The following is an 18,860-nucleotide window of genomic DNA, read 5'->3' as shown; positions in this document are numbered from 1 at the left end:
AGAACAAGAAAAAGGAAAAAGGAAAAAAATCCCAGCTTCCCGCTGAACCGATTGAATTGATCGGCGGCATTCATTCACATGTCAGCCAGAAATGTTCGCAACAGACGATACAGAAGCATTGCTAATGCACTACTGCGACCTACTGTCCTCCATGACCAAACGGACTAGACTGTAGATCACTACCGAGCCCCATACTGTCCCAACTCCACCAGTTTGTAGACTACATGGCCGGGGTCAGCTAGAACCGTTAATAAAAGTGCCGAGACTAACCGGCAGCGGTCCTTGATCAGTCCGCGCATCCGAAAAGATCATTGGATCCCAATATTGGTGTAACTGGATGAGACCCCTTCAGCGAATTCTCCCTGTGGGAGATCTTCACCACCCACCAGAAGATCCGTAGAAGAATCAGCACCAATCTGTGTCGATTCGCTGCCCCGGCTATCACCCATCATGCTGGGATCCAAGGAGTAGTCCAGATGCTGTTGCAAGACTTCGGCCACTGCTGGTGGAAGAGGAGAATTGGCACTCTGAGCACCTCCTAGCGAACCGGATGGGAGAGCCTCTGGTCGTAAGCCCAAAGATAAAGGCATATCCATCCTTGGCTTTGGGATGATGTTCGTTGCTCGATGCGCTCCAGCCCCGGCCTGTTCTATCAATCTCGTTCTCCAGCCAAGGAGCTCTAAATCTTCCTCCCCTTCGTAGGAGGCAGGCGAGGTATCATTCGTACTCGGTTTGTGAGATTCATGGGAGATCTTGGCCACTGCCCGTTGGCGTAGTCGGACAAGCCATTCACGGTTCTGGACCATGGATGGGGAGGGATTGTGCTTCAGAACTGCCGAGAAGAGATCGATCGCTTGATCGATCTGGCCAAGGGCAAATTGGGCGAGAACACTTTGTGGATTGCGCAGGATCAGTGTTCCGACACATACCGCCGCAGTGAACAGATGATACTGCATGGCCTCAGCAGGAGGACTTGGTACACTTGACCCACCCAGAAAAACCAGTGCCGAACGCTGATAGTGGGATGTAAGCTGTAGAGACCCTGAACGACCTGAATGATTACCTGCAGAGCAACGCAGTCAGCGAGTCCTCATGGAGAGACTGAGAGCCTTACATTGCATCGCTCTACTACAGCGAGATATGAATGCCCATAGATCGATCGAGTTGGATCCATAGGTTGATCGTGCATCGCCATGACGAAGTAGGGTCGTTGAAGGTAAAGTATGTTCTCAGACACATTGAGAGACAAGGTGAATTGCTGTGGTAACTTGAGCCGAGCCAGCAAATTGCTAACTCACTTGGAAAGACTGTGTGATCTGGCGGCGATTCGGCTCTGGACTTTCAAGCACTGCTACCGCTGGATCGGGATAGACAGAGGGCAAGGCGGAGAGAGCGCTTCGACATCGGAAATGGTATGGTATTTGACGCTCAAATTCGCACCTGAGGGGATTCAATTTCCGACTAGCAGACCCCACTCACAGTCTCAAGTACATCTCGTGCACATCGGCGTAGGGTGCAGGTTCGACGCCCATACCCATATCGAGGATTCTGAGGAAAGTCAGAGTGGCTCTTTGATCCTCCCGAACACTGACCTAGCAGACATTTGACAAATCTCATATTTTAATGTCTTGTACGCTTTCGGATAACGATCGTCCGGAGGAGGGTAAGGTGCTGGGAACGCCGTGTCAATGTATCGTGGCACCAAACAGCTCGGTCTGGAGAAGCAATTGGCCTGAAAGACTTCGATGGTATGTGCCTCCCAGAACACTTGGCTGAGATCGTCAGCGGGCGGCTATCGACTCCCGACTCACCGCCTCTCGTCAACGACCTCGAATGGCAGATTCCAACGTCCGCCATCTCTATGCAATCCCATCTGCTCGAGTGAGCCTCGGGGATTGTAGACATCCCGTTTCAGGCTCACGGCAACAATAATGCGCATCGCCAATCCCCACAATGGCCAAGCTTGATTTCCGTTCCTGCCCTTTTCCGTCTCCCTTTTTCAGCCACGGTCAGTCGTCACTAGAGTTAATCATGAGAGCCTACACACAAGTGGTAATGACCCATCATAAGCTATTTCAGAGTGAGCGCCAGGGCCTGTCACGATTCCGCAAACGCAACTCACCAGAGTCTGAACACCCGGCATTGTATTGTGATTGAGGAAATCCCCTTTTGTGAGGCAATTTTTCGACAGCAACAGGAAGTCCTCAGCTTGAGGATCGTGTTGGGGCAGCTCCAAGTTGTACAGAGACCCGATGGCCAAGATCATGTAGACCAATGCCAACTGCTGCGGATGAATATTCTTTGCCAAGATCTTGACGGGTTGCCGATCGCCTAGGACCCGGTTCAGTAGTGGTTGTATGGATCGACGAGGCGCAACATCGTGGCTGACCTCGTCAGGACCTTTCTGACTTTCGACACTCACTTCCACGTGAAGTAGCGGTAGTAACAGTCCACGAGAACCTCGACATCATCGGGGGGAGGCAGCTCCGATAATAGATCCTCGAATGATCGCTCCTGCCCATGTAGGAAGAAGGGAAAATGAGGCGTCGATTGTACATTTGGCTCCGACGTCGTCTGCGGATCTTTTGGACTGGGTGAAGGTGAGGTGGAGCGATATTCGTCAAGCTCTTGCTGTGCACGCGTGAGCTTAGACACACGGGGACGATACCCACATTCTTCAACCATTCCGTCCCGGCTGTCGGACCCAGATACCTTGAGCTCCCAGATTGTGTCAACACCAGCGTTCCATGCGAATGCTCAATCGGAGAGTGCAGTGGACCGGATCCAAAGCTCCTGGCTGTACCATGACCAGATCCACTTGGACCCGCATTCTGCATGGGAGTAGCGTAAGGTCGACCGCTCGACAAACTGGGAGAGGGGAGAGGCAAGTGTAGCTCGTGACGTTCTGCTGAAGATGGATAACCCATTTCACTGTGCCGTCGTGTGTGAGGCATGTCCAAGCGATCAGACGTATACATCTCGCCTCTGCTTCGTTTATCCGGAGGCTGGTAGCTATCGTCGGAAGAAAGAGTCCTTTTGACAGGACCGTTTGGATTGATAGCATGACTCCGCGTGTCATTGGCGGTGGAATGCAGACCTTGTCCGATATCGATGCCGTGCCTCTCTAGAAGCCTCTCAAGGGATGAGAGACGGCTCTGTAATTGCTCCGCCGCTTGAGCAGTAAGTCCGCCCCTGTATCCCGGTCAGCGAGAGTGTCACACAGCTGATCATGTCGACTTGCGATCGCTTCGTAGTCTTGATACCATTTGGACAGAGCTCCTTGCAATGCCGTTTGACGCAATTTGAGCAGGGCACTGCATCATGTCAGCACCCGAGGAGCGAAGGACAAGGAGAAGGAAGGACTCGCCTTCTCTGTCACACTTGAGTTTGAGCCGTCGACACTCTGTGCGGAGCGCGTCAGTCACGAAGGTATTCGCAAACCAGCGCGGACTCACCGGCACAACTCAAGATCTTCTGTGACGATGTAGATTTAACCCCTTCCAGAGGTCCGATTGGAGGAGCACCTGATCCCGATGTCGGACTTCTGCCATGATCACCTTTGTACTGTTTTGGGGTGTCATTGCTTTCACTTTCACTGCTTTTACTCCAAGCATCGTGGTTGAGCAGGGACATGGGCGTGTCTGACATCCTCAGATGGTGAATATCAGTCACTAGACGTCGAGGCTCTGAGGGGCGAGAGGATGTGTGCTATTGTGCATGAGGCACCTGGACCGAATCCGCCGCTGGCCCCGTCTTCGGAATTTAAACCGGCGCGGCCTCGGGGCGGCGATCACCGTTCAGCAATCAATGGTCCATCGTGGCTTGGGGGCTGAGGTCCGGGGAATATCGTGGTTAGCGACATGAAAGATAGGCCAAAGTCTTCCGAAGGCGAAAGGCGATCAGGGTCGACAGAGGGATTGAATATCCAGCATTCCGATCCATTCTCCAGCAAGGCGTCAGATACCCCCATTCGACCCATACTAATTGCCACTTGTCTCGCGACGGAAAGTCCCGAAATCGGGCCATACCCCGCACATACATTCCACGCTGCTCCAGATCAGGTTGAGCTACGAGATGAAGGCCTGTCCGTTTCAATCCGCTTGTAGCGACCATGATTTGAGTACACGAATTCGTCCGATGTCCACCAACCCTTCTCAGCTTGTATAAGCATTTAGACATGCATTGCCTCATGTGGCATTGGACAAACACTGAACTCGCCCGCCGGAGAAGCCAAGCAAAGGTTTGGCAGTCCAGCCTTTGATCTCATTTCAGCCCCAAGATGCATTGGCAACGTACAGTATGCGAATCTAATGGCTCTATATCCCTTCAAACCAGAAGTCTGGCCCCGGGCCACACGAAGATGATGTGTAAAGCTAATACGTCCCAACTCTGGAGACCCTTCCAGTGCCAAACTCAGAAACGCCGACTGGGCTCTTGACATCTCGGACGGCCGGTACTGGCGCAGCATCCAAATTGGGCTTAATCTCGACGCACCACAGCAACGGACGACTTGTCTGCACTTGGACGACTGGCTCGGAGGGGAGGAGGTGGTTCGACGTTGAGACACTGGTATCAAGCGAGGTCGCCCAATCCAAATCCCATTTGAGTCCTTTTGTCTTGACCGTTGCACTGTCCACTCCAACCGGAAGAATACCACATGTTTGACCCATGGTGGAATGATCAATATCGATGAGGTGAGATCCAGCATCGAGAGTCCAAGCTAGACTTTCGCAACTTAACACAAAGGTGAGCGGTCGAGTCTTGCGTAGCTTATGAAGAATGTGCATAGTGTGTACCGTTTGGTCCACGCGTCCTGAGAGGCCGCCAATGAATACCAACGAGTACTGCACTGGTCAGATACACGACTCATACGGATACTCTCACCCTCCTGCCAGAGGCTCGCTCAATGTTCTCAACCTCTTCCATGCACTTCATGAGGTCTGTCGAATATTGATCCGAGTCATGCTTGATAGTTACGCCTTTGGATGCATAAAAAGATTCCACTTCAGGGCGGAGTGAATCGAGATCGCCTTTGACCATGTCGGGAAGGTATCTCGAAAGGTCAGCGGCGTAAGGCAAGCTCGACTCACTTGGAGCTCTGCGAGGGACCCCACAGATCGTAGAGTCGGTTAGCGCCTCCATCAGCGCACAATCGGACTTCGCCTGACAGCGAGGTCAGCACAGGCTTCTCGCGTATGCCAAGAGTGAACTCACTGGCAGCCCAAGCCCTTACAAAAACATCTTTCCGGGTGATCGGCTGGTTGAGAATGATCATCGCGTACCTGTTCTTCCGACTGCCTTTGTTCGACAAGAGATCTGTGCAGCTCCACAAGAGCACATTTGGATCTTGGGCAGCGTGGCGTTTCGCAATCGATTCAAAGTCCATTTTGGGCCTGACCTTTCGGACTGGAGTAGATTTAGGTCCGTCATCTGCCTCTGCATCTCTCAAAGCCGAATGTACGCTTTGAATGATGGCCGCGTTCTTGACAGATCCACCCGTTGCCTTCCTGACGAGTTTAGGTGTTGATGCAGGTGACCAAGTCTTGACAGAGCTGGATCGAGTTATGGAGGCAGCCGACTTGCCGTTCATCGATTGAAGCAAGGTCTCAGCCTGAGGAGGCTCCCACTTTTTAACCACTTGAACAGAGCCATCGCCTTGCTTATCCAGCTTCGACTCTCTTGCCTGCTCCGCCGCCATCAAACTCTTCTTGATGATCGCGGAGGGGTTTACTGCACTCGTCGCACCTTGAAGAGATCCGGAAAAGGATCCCATGGACGAGGATGAGGAGGCTCGACTAGAGCGACCTTTTTTGATGGACTTGGGGAGGGAGAGATTCGGCAGACTGGGTACGGTGGATTCGGAGGAGATGGATGCTCGACGGTGCGCTGGCCGAGAGGTAGGGGTCTCAGGAGCAGCGCCAACACTCGCACTGGGTTTCGATGATGCCTTGGTAGTGGACCCAGACGCAATAGTCAATACTGTACTGGCTCCACTTGCGGCTCCAGGAGCAGGTGTACCGGATCTGGGGGGAGTCGCTTTCGGTCGATTGCTCGATCTCGGAGGCGGGACAGGAGGAGGTGGCATCAGTAAAGTAGACTTTCGAGGGGCTGGGGCTGGAGGTGGAGGAGCCGGAGCAGAAAGGACAGAAGGTACCGTGGAAGGGGTCGGTTGACTAGCATGTCGTTTTCTGAATGGGTTGTTGGATTTGAAAAAGCCAAGGGAAGACGGAGTACGTTGACTTGGAGGAGCTTTAGCTAGAGAGTTCTCCAGCGAGCTAAACGTCATCTGACCAAGTCTCTCCGACGAAATGGACTGAGGTGATGTCGAAGGGGAGGCAGCGGTGACAGTGTGGTCCCCCGTATGGGTATGGCCGTTGGGTGTGCTGCTGCTCTTTTGCGATGACTTCTTGGGAGAGAAGAATGATCGCTTCGAGGGGGCGGGAGGTGTGGAGGTGCTGGGCGTCACGCTTCTCCTAGGAGGAGGGGGGAAAGAGGTTTGACTAGGCTGCTGAGGTGCGACAAAGTTTGCAGGCAGCGATTGACGGTGTGAGAGTCGTCTAGAAGGTCCAGGATCGTCAAACACATCGGAATCCTGATGTTGAAAGTCATCATCGTCTGAATCCTCGCCAGATGAAGAATAGGTATGACGAGCTGGACTGGTAGTGGAGAACCTCACTCGATACCCCGCTGAGGATAGGGGACGAGCGTGACTCATTGTATGGCGTACCGAAGACTTGAGAGGAGCGTTGCAATGTTGAAAATGAATCTGGATGTGCAGCTTCCCAACCCTCAATTCAGATTCCGAAACGTTGACTGCGAGCGGGAAGCTCAGGGCAAAATACCTCGCTGAAAAGTGGATTCTACTATATATGCATACAAGGCAGTGAGTGTGTACATCCTCAGCTCGTCACGATGGCATCACGTCGCGGTACGCCAGCAGTCTCGTCAATATCAAAGGTCGTCTGAACAGGTTGATGAGCAGGAAGCTACTTACAGCGGTAGAACTCACCACTTGTGGCAAGTAAGCCGCAGCGCTGAGATCAAGGACCCATAGATCGTTAAACACTGCCATTCCATTGTATCCTCCCGAGATGAATATACGCCCGTCATGAAGTAGCGACACATGGTACCCTCGACCCGGCGGGGCCATACCTGCGGGTGTCTTGAACTCCCACTGAAGAGTGACTGGGGCATGTCAGAGAAGGATATGGAGCAGGCAAGCTCACCGAGATTGAACAAGAGAACGTCTTGGGCATAGCTCTGACCGTTGTGCCCGCCAATAATGAACAAGTATGACCCGACCTGAGTCGAGGTATGGGAAAGCCGATTGTTCGTGACCTCCGTTGTGATCAACGTCCAGACCAGGGACTCTATGATCGAGTCAGCGCAGCTTTGTCAAAAATCGCTCACCTAGATTCAAGATATGGACATCGGCGAAGCTAGCGTGTCCATCACTGCCTCCGAAAACGACCATTTTTGACACCACCAGATTCGCCGTATGATATCCCTTCTTTTGCGGCCTATCACCAGTGGTCTTCCATTCGTGCCATGTCAAATGACCAGGGTCAGAAACGTCCAACGCCCAGATATCGTTCAGTGCGGCTTGTCCGTTACCACCGCCAAATACGACCAGATAGTGCTTGTGGAGAATGGCTGTATGTGCTCGGCGTGGTGGCGGCAGACCGGATGACGATCCAGCGACTGATGGTCGAGAGAATCGGTGGGTGACTGCAGCGTGAGCCAGGTCACATTGAAAGACTCACTCGTATCGAATACCCAGATGTCATTGCTGTATGTTGGACCGTCTCCACCACCAAAGATGTACAAATCTGTCCCTACCAAGGTCGTAGTATGTGCTCTCAGCGGGGGAAGTTGCTCTCCAAACGTCTCTATTGAGCCCCAGAACAAGGTCTCAGTATCAAAGTATGCCACACCCCGCCAACAGTTCTTGCCATCCACACCACCGATGAACCAGATTCGATCGCCAACCAGAGTTCCGGTATGCGCTCTCAGCGGCTGTTCCGGCGGTTGCCCGTGCATGGGAAGGCTTGAAAAGTACATGGACGACGTTGGAGCGCGCTTGACGGTGGCGGAAGGGAGCTTTGGAAAGACTGTTCCCTTCCCTGGCGCAGGCAGAGGCTTGCTAGCATTATGACGGGACGTCCTGTCACGCACCGTCAAAGCATCAGTTCCGTCGGCCTGGGGAGGTAAGCTGGTCGGAGTGTTGGATGATGTATGGACGTGAGATGGTCTTCGCTTGGACGTTGATGCAGACTCATCGTGAGTGCTGCCAGCGGTCGCAGCTGTGACCTCGGTGAATGTGGTCGTTCGACCGACATTTGAGGCGTGGCTGGTGGCATCTGGATCCGCGAGAGGTGCTGGACGTGACGACGTCCTCGCTGTCATATCTGCGCTTGCAGCAGGCCTTGTCGATGTGGCGTCTCCATGTCCAGCAGAAAGCTCGCTTGCATTCTCGACTCTCGACCGACCGGAAGTCTGGGGGGCCCCTCCCACAGACGTCGGTAATGTTCCCAAGGCGCTGTCTGGCGTCTTATTCAGTATTGACATCGGACCAGTGGAGACAGGCGGCTTGGTCTGAGCCAGACGAGCCGGGTACGTGATCGGCTCCAGATCAAGGTCTGCTTGTCCAGATGGCATAGGTGGGACAGAAATGGCAGCCATGTTGTCTCGTTGAGTCGGGCCAAGGGGAAAGGCAGGCGTCGAGGTATAGCGGGGAGTTACCGGTAAGATGGATGATGTAGTGTCGGTAGAAGGGGGAGCAGGTGATGCAGGCAGAGATGACGTTCTGGTGGATGATAACACTGACCTTTGAGGTGGAATTGGCGAAACCGAAGTCGAGGTATCAGATTGGACTCGATCCAGATAATCAGATGCGGTAGAAGGGAACGTCGCCAATCGTTTGTGGGAAGACGAAGTAGGGAGCCTGTGCCTGTCCAAGGAGCCCTTCGATTGTGAGGGCGGAGAATTAGGACGGGAAGGAGAGCTCGACACAGGAATCTTTTCTCTCCTGAATGGAGTCTTTCCAAGTCCAGGTAATCGTCGAAAGGTCGAGGGAACAGAAGAGGATGAAGGCGGAGAGGTGGAATAGGAGGGAAGAGGGGGGTTGGAACCTGCACGCGGCTCAACAGCTAAGACGATGCTAAGTCAGTCTCGTATGTATCCAAAGGCATTGTTGACAAAGTTAACAAGGGCGCGTCCATCGTTTGGGGACAAAAGGGGACAGCTGAACGGTCCAAGCGAGGAAGAACGGCAGATGGGTCCAAACGTAGCATTGTCAGATCCATCTGAGCTCACCTTGTCCATCCATCTTGCTTCAGTGATACGCTCATACGCCCTTACAAAGAGATCTTGAGAAAGCTCGCGAACGCTGGTGTTTATCGTTGATTCAATGCTGTCGAGGGAGGGTCCCTTCTGGAAAGGACCCCGACGGATGTGCGGGTCGTGCGGCAAAAAGGAGATGACGCGCCGGTAACGAGTGGTTGAGCGTCTGTGCAGAAGCTGATCGCTCGCTCGTGTGAGGTCGGTGGATGGATCCAACTGAACGTCAATGACAACCGTGAGGACGTTGAAGAAGAAGAGGGGCGAATGATGATGATGATGCCAGAAGGATGTCGAGGCCACACCTCCTGATTTGGCACAAGGAATTCTGAAACACGCCAAAATTATTACTATTGCCCCCCTCAGCAGGTCAACAAATTTCACTGTTCATCCATCCATCTCAATGTCATGGCCATGAGCGGCTCCACTCGCACAAGCGACTCTGCTCAGAGAACTCATCTTCACAGCTCTGTCCTGTCGCATCTCACAAATCAGCTTGCGGTACTCAAGGCGTTACGGCAGAGATCAAAAGATCAGCACCGAAGTCAAATCTTCTATCGACGAATCGCGGAGATTATCCGTTTGAGCAAGTTGGTCCAAGGTGTCGCCGAGCGTATCAGAGAGGATGGAGACTCAGCTTCAAGCAGGCGCGATCGCAACCTTCTACGCAAGGTGAGGCCTATCATCAGTCTTGTTTCGCTGACACTTGAGCAGTTTGTAATGACCTTGATCAAGGCCGCGCAGAGCGTTCAACAGCAGATCGAGCTGCGACATTTTTTGCCCCTCCAGATGGCTCTGCTGGGCATCTACGCGAGATTGTTCATCTTGACTGCTCATATCGCTGCCGTCCTGGGGATCAGTCAGAATGAACTGATAGGAGTGATCGACGGCAATGACGTGGCTGCTCGAGAGCTCTTGGCATCCGCTGGTGATTCCACCGAGGTCATGGATCTGGCAACGGAGGCGGACTTTGGTCAGAAGGTTTCAAGAACCAATGCGGAAATAGCAGTCAAATCTATCGACGACCAACGCGTGGAACCTGCAAAGACAGCACCGCCGCCAGAAAGGACCATCTCTCCGTCCACCGAGAATTCCGCCCTCACCAAACGGGCCGGCGAAACACCCATGCCCAAGCAAAAGAAGAAGAAGAGAGCGAAACGAGACGCGATGGATGAAATCTTTGGTTGATCAAGATTTGTACATTGGCAATACAACAATTGAGTTGGATACCATATGATTGATTATTCGATCTCTATGCCAATCTCAAGATCTCTCCAGAGTCGCCTAAGCTGGGCAGCAGTGGGTCTTTCTGCTGGATCCGGCTGAACCATGCGGCGGATCGTTGTTCGAATCTCATCGCTGACCAGATCCGCCCCCTCCAGGAACGTCATCGATGGCGAGCCGTCACCATAGGAGCTCGACAAGGAGGGCAGTACGGTCGGTGGAGGGCTCGATGGAGTCGACTCAGACTGAGGGGAGGCGACGGACAGAGTAGCCTGTCGATGTGCAGATTGACGCATGGGTGAAGTCTCTGCTGTTGGCTCTCCTGAGCCATTCAATAGAGCTGAAATGGCATCGGTACTCGGTGTCGAAGGACGTGTGATCCACCTGGCCCACAACTTGACCCCCGCCGGTGACTCGCTCGTACTTTCCAACAACTCTTCACTAGCCTGAAGTGATTCCGTGGAGGACATTCGACCTAGTCGTGGTCGTCTCTTGGGCCCACTACTCGACCTGAAAGTCGTTGGACTGGCATCCCGCTGAATACGTAATGATCCACCTCGACGAACCATTTCACCCGGTACGACTCCTCGCCAAGCCGAAGGATATGGACTCGACGAAATCGAGACTTCTTCCTCTCCAATCCTGCTGATGCGTGCTCGTTCTTCCCATTCCCAAAGATCACCTCTCCGGACATGGTGCATCATCTCCATGGCTCTGACTCCGCGGTATGGTTCGCGACCGGTCAAGCACTGGTACAATGTCGCTCCAAAGGCGAAGATGTCGACTGGGAAGGAGAATGATCGCAAAGGGTCGACCAGCTCGGGCGGAGAGAACGGCAATGTTCCCAGCCCTAGCCCATCCGTGGGAGGCTGCGTCGGATGAATCAGCAGTGACGACCCAAAGTCTGATAGCCGCAAGTGAAAGTCTTTTGTGAGCTGGACAAAAAATCAGCGTCTGCCCCGTTGGAACAGAGACTCACCAAAAGGTTGCCTGGTTTCACATCGGCGTGAACGACGCCTTGTCGATGTATCCAATTTAGAGCCTCTGTACCTTCCCTGGCCCATCTGCCCCACAGTTCTTTCCCCACAAGGGATGGACTCGTTCGAAGGAATCGGTCGAGAGTACCGAGTTCTGCGTGTTCCAGGAGCAGGACGAGTCGGGAGAGCGAAGGCTGAGGCCCGTTTCTTTGCACTTGAGCGAGTTCAGGCAGAGATGGATACGAGGAGAGGGAATTGCCATTCGTCGACGACGCTTCATCCACTGTCATGGCGCTCACACCGAAAGTAGAGCTTCTCTTCCTCTGCAGTGGTCTTGCGTCCGTAGCGAGACTGGAGGATCGCCCGTGGACCATCGGACCTGTCGTTCGCCGCTCACTGTCCTCCTCTTTGACCGCGATCAGTTTGACGATGTACACTCTGCCTGATCTTGGGTCCAGATCCAGTTTCCTGCCAAGCGGGGATAGAGCTCGGGTACGGTTGACGCTGGCCGCTGCGGTCCCGGTGAGTCGACTGAGGAAAAAGGCTTCTCGTAGACCCATCGTCTGAGAATCTCGATCAGACGCCATGAGTTTGGCAGCACAGAGCTTCCACGGCGCCTCGCTATTTTGTGTTCGTTTCGGTCCGACATCGTGCTTGTATGATGCGAGGTAGACTTTGGCGTAACGTCCCTCGCCTAGAAGATATGGACTTTGGGCGAATAGTCGAAGCTTGAGGTCTTGTGACGATGGTGGCACGGGAGGACGCCATGAAGGTCCGGGGGAAGAGGGGAGAGACGGTGATTGGTGAAGAGGGGAAAGTTGATCGTCAGGTTGTTCTCCGCCGATCCTGTCTTTGGCAGTCTCCACCTGCAGGGACAGACGTAGCGGCTGGAGACTCGGTTCTCGCGATAAGTTCAGGGGTGATGGCGAGAAGGATGGAACGGCTCGGGGTACCGCGTCTAGCTTTGGAGCTGGCGCAGGAGGACTGAGATCGGACGAAGAGGTATCAAAAAAGGATGCGGTTCGCGGTGAGCCGACAGATGAGCTTTCACGGGTTTCGACGGGTGAATGACCGAATGGGCTAGTGGCGACAGGGGTGAACGGCCTATGACGACGAGCGAGAAGGTCGTCCTCCAGGGCAGGACTGTGAGGCGTCGTCCACATACTTATATCGCCTTGATGACGACCTAGCAGAGATGTCGGCTCTAGATTCCGCGTTATGGTCATGATAGGTTACAAGTGGGGAGTCTGATGGATCCATCGACTCTACCCTGTATCGCGCTCTCCTTTGTGATTCACATTGACCTCAAGTTGAGCTGTTCACCGCATGCAGGTTGGCGTCAGAGACATGGATCAGTCAATGTTGAGTGGGGGGACCACGTTTCTACCCATCATCCATAATATTTCCGAGATCGGCTTGGAATTCATCATCAAAACACTATTTCGCCATTTACGCCGAGCGGAGCAGTCAGAGCATGCAAGTATGATTCTTTACAACATAATGAATTGATTACGATGAGCGCACTACGCAGCCTTGCTCTTGCCGTTCAGACGAGGACTAACACTAGGGCTCAGACTACGTCTCAGCCGATCTCCATCGATTCTGTCCCTCGGTGGCCCCTCGAGACTGGCGCCGAGTCTCGGACCCATGGCGGAATCTGGTGACGGTGCTCCAGATCTACTCTCTCGATATAATCCCAACGTATCCTCTGACCCGTCAGGATGTATCGTGCTCCCATCCGAGCTGACACGACGTCTAGCCATCCGCACCCAAGTGCTGACAGCCGCGTCGTCTCCAGGCGAAGGACTGGGCGAAGTTCCTGTGCTGCCATAGATCACTTGATTCGATGTGGGTTGAATTTCTGCCGAAGTCAACAGCGGTGATTTTCGATGCCTTGGAGACGATAATGGTGAAGCCAATTTGCTACGTAAATTGCGATGCAGTTGTGCTGGCGATTCTGCTGGAGCTTCCACGTCACCCTCGGTTGGGATTCGTTGATACTCGTCGGCGCCATCTTCCTCGCTCATGCCACTCGCTTTGATGACTTGATCTACGATGCAGAATTGGACGATGTTCATGACCAAGGGAAAGAATGCCATGACAAAGACGACCTGGACAGAGGGGGCGAAGGACTGGAGGAGAAAATGACCGAAACGTAGGAGGAGATCGGATATTCGGGGAAGCGTGAGGGGAAGGAGGACCAACAGCTTCATGACGATGATAGACAGTATATAGGGGATGAGCTGCTTCCACCAGCTATCCTGAATCAGCACTAGGGATGTAAGGAGGAACTCACAAAGATGGCTTTGGGGGAACCCCATAGTGTCCACTCTGAAAGCCTTCAAGATGAAGTTGCTTGCTGAATACCCATGTCCAGCCTTTGAGGGAAAAATAGAATATGGCGACGCCTGATGGAATGAGCAGAAGCACCAAGTTTGCTCGCACCTATGGTGGTGTCGATCAAGACGTTTAAAAAGTACACTGAGCAAGGATTGTTGTGCGCAGCGAGAGCCAACTGATCTGAGATCTGAGGTACGCGTCAGGAGCTGCATTGTCATGGATGACTCACGAGCAAATTCAATCCATGGATGACCGCCTGGCCGGCCAACTGCTTTGATACGTCCCAAAGCCAGATCCGCCAAGGCCGCTTGTTCTTCTCAAGTTGACGCTTGAGAACCAGCGAGGCGAGAACAAAGATTCCCACTGGTGGATTAGACAAAATGGATCCATATACACTCACTGAGACCCTGCACGAGCAGACCTGTTGGCCCGAGTAGGCTGCATCGTGAAGGATCTTCGTCAGGTGGCGCAAGAGCTAGACTAGATGACATGGTGAGATCTGGTTTGATCAGGAGCCGACAGCGTCCAAGATGCTCGCAAACAAGCTATACACAGCATTAACCTGACGCCATGCCGAGGTTCTTGCTCCTCGAGAAGCCGTGCAGCTGGCTCAGACGTGGTTGAGACGAGAGTACAGCAGTTTGACCGATGCGTCCATCGCTCAGAATCGCGGTGAACTTACGTAATGTTCTCCGGATCGGCTCCGGATGGAGGAGATCCACCAGCATTTCAGTGATAGCCTCAACGACGGTAGATATGACCGAGGGCGGAGTTGATACGGCGAACTACTTGGAGATTGCGTTTGAAGATGATATCGAAGCTGAGTCCTCCGCCCAAGGTGGGGCGAATGCAGCTCGATCTGAAGATGGCAAGAGCCTGAAGCAGTTGGCAAGAGAGAAGCGCATTGCAGAGGCGGTCCAGAGATCGAAAATAGAGTACAAGGATGAGCATGCCTTCACAGAGCGGGGCGTAGGTAACACCCTTAATGCGTTGCTGAAGATGTAGTGGATTACCTCAGTGGCTGCTCAAGAACTCGCACAGACATCCTCAATTGACGCTCATAAATTTGGTAAGTGATCTCTAAAGTCGTTCACTGACCATTGCAGAAAGCGTTCTCGTATCGCTATACTATGGTAACCCTCCCCAATACCAGGCCATTGTCGATTCGGTCATAAGCGTCATTGATCCAAAAGCTAGGACCTCGGGAGGTCTGACAAGGGAGGTTTTGGACATGGGGATTCGGGCAGCCATGGCGTGCGATGATTCCGTCGCGGCTGTTCGGCTTGCTCGTCTCAGCAAGCCAATGGTGAGGCGAGGCCCGTCACTCAGCTAACATTTTCAGTGGAATCACCAAATGGCAGGACTTGCGGCGGATGCCTCGGATGCCTTGGCATCAGCTGGTCACCTCGCGGGCAAGTGTCTTGTCGGTGATGGGTGTTGATCGGGTCAGAATCTTTAGAGCCTCTGCTGATGTCGACTTCGATACATGGTCTACATGTCCCACTCCTCGTACGGATGCAGGGAGTGTTGGAACGGATCAGAGGGACATTGTCGGAAAGTCAAGCGCGTCGGGTGGATCACCTCATCTGTCAGATCCACGAGATCGTGACCAGACGGCGGACGACTTTCGACAGGCCGTTGCTGCCGGACCGTCCGGACGTATTATTGAAGATGCCAGTGTACACCTCACTCGCAGCTGAAGCAGAATCAGGGTCTGCTGAAGAACTCTGCTCCACCCTCGGGCTATCTATCGACAGCTTCGCCGCCCTTGATGGTACCTTGCGGCGCCTGGAAAAAGGCCTTCGAGGCTCAGATCCTCAGACTGAGGAACCCCGAAGTGTCCGAACGCTATGAGCTTGATGCAGGAGATTATGCACGAGACTTATGCGATGTACAAAGATTGGTATGCCAGAACTGTGACTCACTCCACTACCGTGCGTCCACCTTCTCCCCGGTTCCCTGGAACATCTGCATCGACTTCATCTTGTCAATCATCTCTCGAGTGCTCTCCTTGCTACTCGTTGCCAGGTCATCCCCTTCTCTTTCTTTGCCCTCTTCCCTCTTGCATTTTGGGCAATCGCACCAGAATCCGTAAGACTCGCGAAGCATCTGCCTTCGATCCCCACGCGGCATGTTGAAATTGACATAGGGAATCGTCAGCTCTTCTCCAGGATTGATCGTGCGACGAGCAAGTAGTGTGAGCTTGTTGGTGCCTCTGGGACCAGATTGGGACGGATCGGGTACCTCACAGGGTAGCTCGGAGGACGAGGGTGGGACAAAAGCTTTTGACAGGTTGAGTGCCTGTCGATCAGCTCAGATGGGGCCTGTGACCTACAGCAATATTCGGCTCGCAAGCATGGTTCAGATGCGCGTGCAGAGCATAAAGCCCTCCAGAGTCCTCAGAGTTGAGTGCAGCCAGACCCAGGAGCTCGAGGAAGCTGTCCATCGAGAACCAACGCTGGATCTCCCCCTCGGAGAGAGGTATCGGTGAACGCTTGCTCGCTTTTGTTAAAAGCTTCTGGACCACCTTGTATGATTTGTCCCCTTCGCTGGGATTCAGGGCCTGCAGCAGAAGGCTGTGGGCATGCTTCCACTCGCCCCGTTTCAGCTCCGCAAAGAGCTTCCACTCCTTCTTTTCCTTTTCCCTCTCTTCCATGCTGACCCTCGCCATTCCGTTCCAGACCCTCTGCTCAATCTCCTTTGCTTTGCCCTTGTCTCCGAGTTCTCGCTCCCAGCGCCATTTCGCGACAATCTTGGCAGCAGTCTCAAGGTATCTGCCGTTTGTGTCTCTGATGAGCTTCCACAGGGGCTGAGCGGCGGGATTGAGTCCAGGACACAATAGGTCAGGATGAGACGATGAGCTGGCTTTAGATGCGCAAAGCCGATTGCAAAAGACAGCTTGATCGCAATGGGGGCAAGGCGCGGACATTGGGGGTGACGGACGGCTGAAAAGGAAGAAGCAGTGAGAGCACATTTGCTTGCCGAGGAGTGCGGAGTATAGCTGGCTATGAGGTCAATTGCCGCCAACAGATCCGGCTCACGGGCTCGACGTCACTATCCACGGCTCCTCTTGCCATACAACCTCGCCCTTGTGGATCCTCTCCCTGGCAACGAGCCCCTTACCCTTTTCACCTCCGAACATGCGTACCTTGACTTTCGGCGCGGTCGATGCGGCAAGAGAGGTGATGGAGGGGTCAAGACCAGTCGTAGCGACAAGTCCGGGCTCGTCCATTGACTCGCGTCCTTGCTCATCCAGAGTCAACGACTGAACCGCTTTGCGGAGACGCTTCTCTGAAACGGACCATTCGGGCTGTTGAGTTTTCAGAAGGGCGAGGAGTTTTGGAATGCCGAGAGACGGGTGGTCTCGTCGGACAGTGGTGACAAAGGGGAGGAAGAGCTCATCGGAAGGTGGGCTGGGATCTAAAGTCATGGTCTGCTGGAGCAGAGATTTGGTTGGATGGATATCGGGTGGATGGAAAATTATCAATTCTCGGGTCGGCCCGAGGTAACGCGAGCATGTAGACATGGCACGTGCGAGAGCACGGAGATTTGGCAAGCAGGGCATTATGTTTGAGGAGAACACGAAGCAGCACCGTCGAGATGAGCTCGTGTCCTGTGCTAAGTTTTGCTCCACACGCATCTCATGCGTCCCTCTGGATCCAGGCTGTCTCGGCGCACTCCTGCCCCAGTGTTGCCACCTCGACATGGGGCAACTCACCTGAACAACCCTCTGGTTTGTCCATCTGGTTGAGCCGCATCTAGTCGAAAACCCCTTACGGGGTGCTACGCCTAAACAGAAATTGTGGTCAAGACCCCATGAATCATACCTCTGAACTGCTTCAGCGGCAAGGTCCTCAGCAACTGAGGGGAAGTGGGTGCCATAGGATCTTTTCTGTGACTCTGGTCTCGGGCTCGTTTCCGCCACAAGCATCAAGAGAGACACTGAGCACTGGCGCGGTGGCAGGATCACTTCACTGCGAGAGGGACCTTCCAGAGGCTGCCTCGGCACTTCAAGCCGGAAGTTTAGCAGATTGGTGGCCTTGCCCCGAGCTGAATGGCATTGATGGGGCCGACCTCTCGCCATGATCAAACACAAAATATCTATGTGAAAAGGGAAGTATCCGTGATGCACATGTACGAAAATCCATGTCTTGTCTGCTTCGAGGGACGTCCTTGGAGCACAAAAAAAAACACGACGGGGTTAAAAAAGAAATACACCGAAAGGGAATCGAACCCTTGGCAAGAGAACAGGAAACCGTGCCTGGAAATCTCTTATGTTACCACTACACCACCGGTGTGTAGCTTATTTCGGTTGCTGTGAATGCCGTTGCTCAATATGATATATATAGCGCCTGCCGCCTCGCATTCACCCAGTCCACAGTGAGAAGTTTGGATGTGACACATTGACGAACATTTCCATCCACTTCCACTGCTGGCGTGGACAAGCAAGCCTCTCTGTGCTGTCCTTATCGAAAAAAAAGAAGACTGCGTCACTATTTCGCGGGCTCTCAACGAGTTTGAGCTCGAATGGCCGAGGGACTTGCGGAATGCCTTTCTGAACTCATGTGACAAATTTTCGCCAAGCTCACAAAATAAGTCTCCAACGAAGATTAGATGGATCAGGATAAGTTGATGGCATGTCTCCATCTTACAATAGCTCAAGCTGAGTCTCTCTTGCGAAACTACAGTCTCAAGATCCCGCAATGTGGCCCACGGGAAAGGATTGACTGGTGATTGGCATTTGGCGTCACATAGAAGGGAGCTCACAATCGACCACTCTTAAGCAATCACAGCTTCCGGTCTGGGAGTCCATGACGGCCTTGAAGGTCTCCTCATACTTTGATGTGCTAGCACGAAGCCTGACGTACTCGACATCAGCTCGCAGTGCCGCATGTGTGGTACGGTCGCCGTGACGTCTACTATGTTGAACTCGCGGTGAGATACATATGGCTGCCACTTTGCCACTCGTGATGATTTGCT

The 18,860-nt window shown here is 53.4% G+C and overlaps 8 protein-coding genes and 1 non-coding gene across 9 annotated transcripts; 2 read left to right on the top strand and 7 right to left on the bottom strand.

Moving 5' to 3' along the window:
* Nucleotides 1–59: 59 nt before the first annotated feature.
* Nucleotides 60–3,720, bottom strand: BD324DRAFT_613935 (hypothetical protein). Its single transcript, XM_022014549.1, has 17 exons — nucleotides 3,456–3,720; nucleotides 3,368–3,403; nucleotides 3,242–3,314; nucleotides 2,673–3,192; nucleotides 2,423–2,631; nucleotides 2,123–2,384; nucleotides 2,048–2,070; nucleotides 1,922–1,994; nucleotides 1,812–1,873; nucleotides 1,593–1,772; nucleotides 1,480–1,548; nucleotides 1,299–1,440; nucleotides 1,115–1,258; nucleotides 992–1,063; nucleotides 387–950; nucleotides 271–333; nucleotides 60–220 (listed from the first exon to the last, which is right to left on the bottom strand). Exons 1-17 carry the CDS (start codon nucleotides 3,646–3,648, stop codon nucleotides 140–142), a joined length of 2,766 nt encoding a protein of 921 aa, XP_021874957.1. The 5' UTR covers nucleotides 3,649–3,720; the 3' UTR covers nucleotides 60–139.
* A 653-nt stretch (nucleotides 3,721–4,373) lies between these two features.
* On the bottom strand, nucleotides 4,374–5,386 carry BD324DRAFT_574754 (Thiamin pyrophosphokinase; the record flags this gene model as incomplete). The annotated part of the gene is made up of 4 exons (XM_022013085.1): nucleotides 4,374–4,844; nucleotides 4,885–5,053; nucleotides 5,091–5,163; nucleotides 5,215–5,386. The coding sequence occupies 4 exons, from the start codon at nucleotides 5,384–5,386 to the stop codon at nucleotides 4,374–4,376; spliced, it is 885 nt and encodes a 294-aa protein (XP_021874956.1).
* Nucleotides 5,387–6,907: 1,521 nt separating this feature from the next.
* On the bottom strand, nucleotides 6,908–8,061 carry BD324DRAFT_574553 (hypothetical protein; the record flags this gene model as incomplete). The annotated part of the gene is made up of 4 exons (XM_022013068.1): nucleotides 6,908–7,185; nucleotides 7,227–7,370; nucleotides 7,411–7,728; nucleotides 7,764–8,061. 4 exons carry the CDS (start codon nucleotides 8,059–8,061, stop codon nucleotides 6,908–6,910), a joined length of 1,038 nt encoding a protein of 345 aa, XP_021874955.1.
* Nucleotides 8,062–9,747: 1,686 nt separating this feature from the next.
* Nucleotides 9,748–10,527, top strand: BD324DRAFT_648152 (hypothetical protein; the record flags this gene model as incomplete). Its single annotated transcript, XM_022017794.1, has 2 exons — nucleotides 9,748–10,011; nucleotides 10,054–10,527. The coding sequence occupies 2 exons, from the start codon at nucleotides 9,748–9,750 to the stop codon at nucleotides 10,525–10,527; spliced, it is 738 nt and encodes a 245-aa protein (XP_021874954.1).
* A 53-nt stretch (nucleotides 10,528–10,580) lies between these two features.
* Nucleotides 10,581–12,766, bottom strand: BD324DRAFT_648151 (kinase-like domain-containing protein; the record flags this gene model as incomplete). Its single annotated transcript, XM_022017793.1, has 2 exons — nucleotides 10,581–11,498; nucleotides 11,543–12,766. The coding sequence occupies 2 exons, from the start codon at nucleotides 12,764–12,766 to the stop codon at nucleotides 10,581–10,583; spliced, it is 2,142 nt and encodes a 713-aa protein (XP_021874953.1).
* Nucleotides 12,767–12,994: 228 nt separating this feature from the next.
* Nucleotides 12,995–14,357, bottom strand: BD324DRAFT_53954 (Vaculolar membrane protein-domain-containing protein). Its single transcript, XM_022013009.1, has 5 exons — nucleotides 14,277–14,357; nucleotides 14,110–14,243; nucleotides 13,986–14,067; nucleotides 13,837–13,948; nucleotides 12,995–13,796 (listed from the first exon to the last, which is right to left on the bottom strand). Coding segments are annotated over exons 1-5 (1,062 nt in total). The 5' UTR covers nucleotides 14,278–14,357; the 3' UTR covers nucleotides 12,995–13,063.
* An 11-nt stretch (nucleotides 14,358–14,368) lies between these two features.
* BD324DRAFT_613895 (hypothetical protein) lies at nucleotides 14,369–15,786 on the top strand. The gene is made up of 6 exons (XM_022014548.1): nucleotides 14,369–14,425; nucleotides 14,563–14,849; nucleotides 14,886–14,949; nucleotides 14,987–15,186; nucleotides 15,223–15,292; nucleotides 15,331–15,786. The coding sequence occupies exons 2-6, from the start codon at nucleotides 14,637–14,639 to the stop codon at nucleotides 15,732–15,734; spliced, it is 951 nt and encodes a 316-aa protein (XP_021874951.1). The 5' UTR covers nucleotides 14,369–14,425; nucleotides 14,563–14,636; the 3' UTR covers nucleotides 15,735–15,786.
* Nucleotides 15,787–15,809: 23 nt separating this feature from the next.
* Nucleotides 15,810–17,310, bottom strand: BD324DRAFT_648148 (hypothetical protein; the record flags this gene model as incomplete). The annotated part of the gene is made up of 3 exons (XM_022017792.1): nucleotides 15,810–16,181; nucleotides 16,216–16,885; nucleotides 16,922–17,310. 3 exons carry the CDS (start codon nucleotides 17,308–17,310, stop codon nucleotides 15,810–15,812), a joined length of 1,431 nt encoding a protein of 476 aa, XP_021874950.1.
* Nucleotides 17,311–18,093: 783 nt separating this feature from the next.
* BD324DRAFT_t6 lies at nucleotides 18,094–18,178 on the bottom strand. The gene has a single exon. It is a non-coding gene; the product is annotated as a tRNA-Gly (tRNA).
* Between the last annotated feature and the right edge of the window lie 682 nt (nucleotides 18,179–18,860).

Source organism: Kockovaella imperatae (assembly GCF_002102565.1).
Source record: "Kockovaella imperatae strain NRRL Y-17943 chromosome Unknown BD324scaffold_1, whole genome shotgun sequence".
NCBI lineage: Eukaryota > Fungi > Basidiomycota > Tremellomycetes > Tremellales > Cuniculitremaceae > Kockovaella > Kockovaella imperatae.
This window is presented reverse-complemented; position numbering and strand designations above follow the sequence as displayed.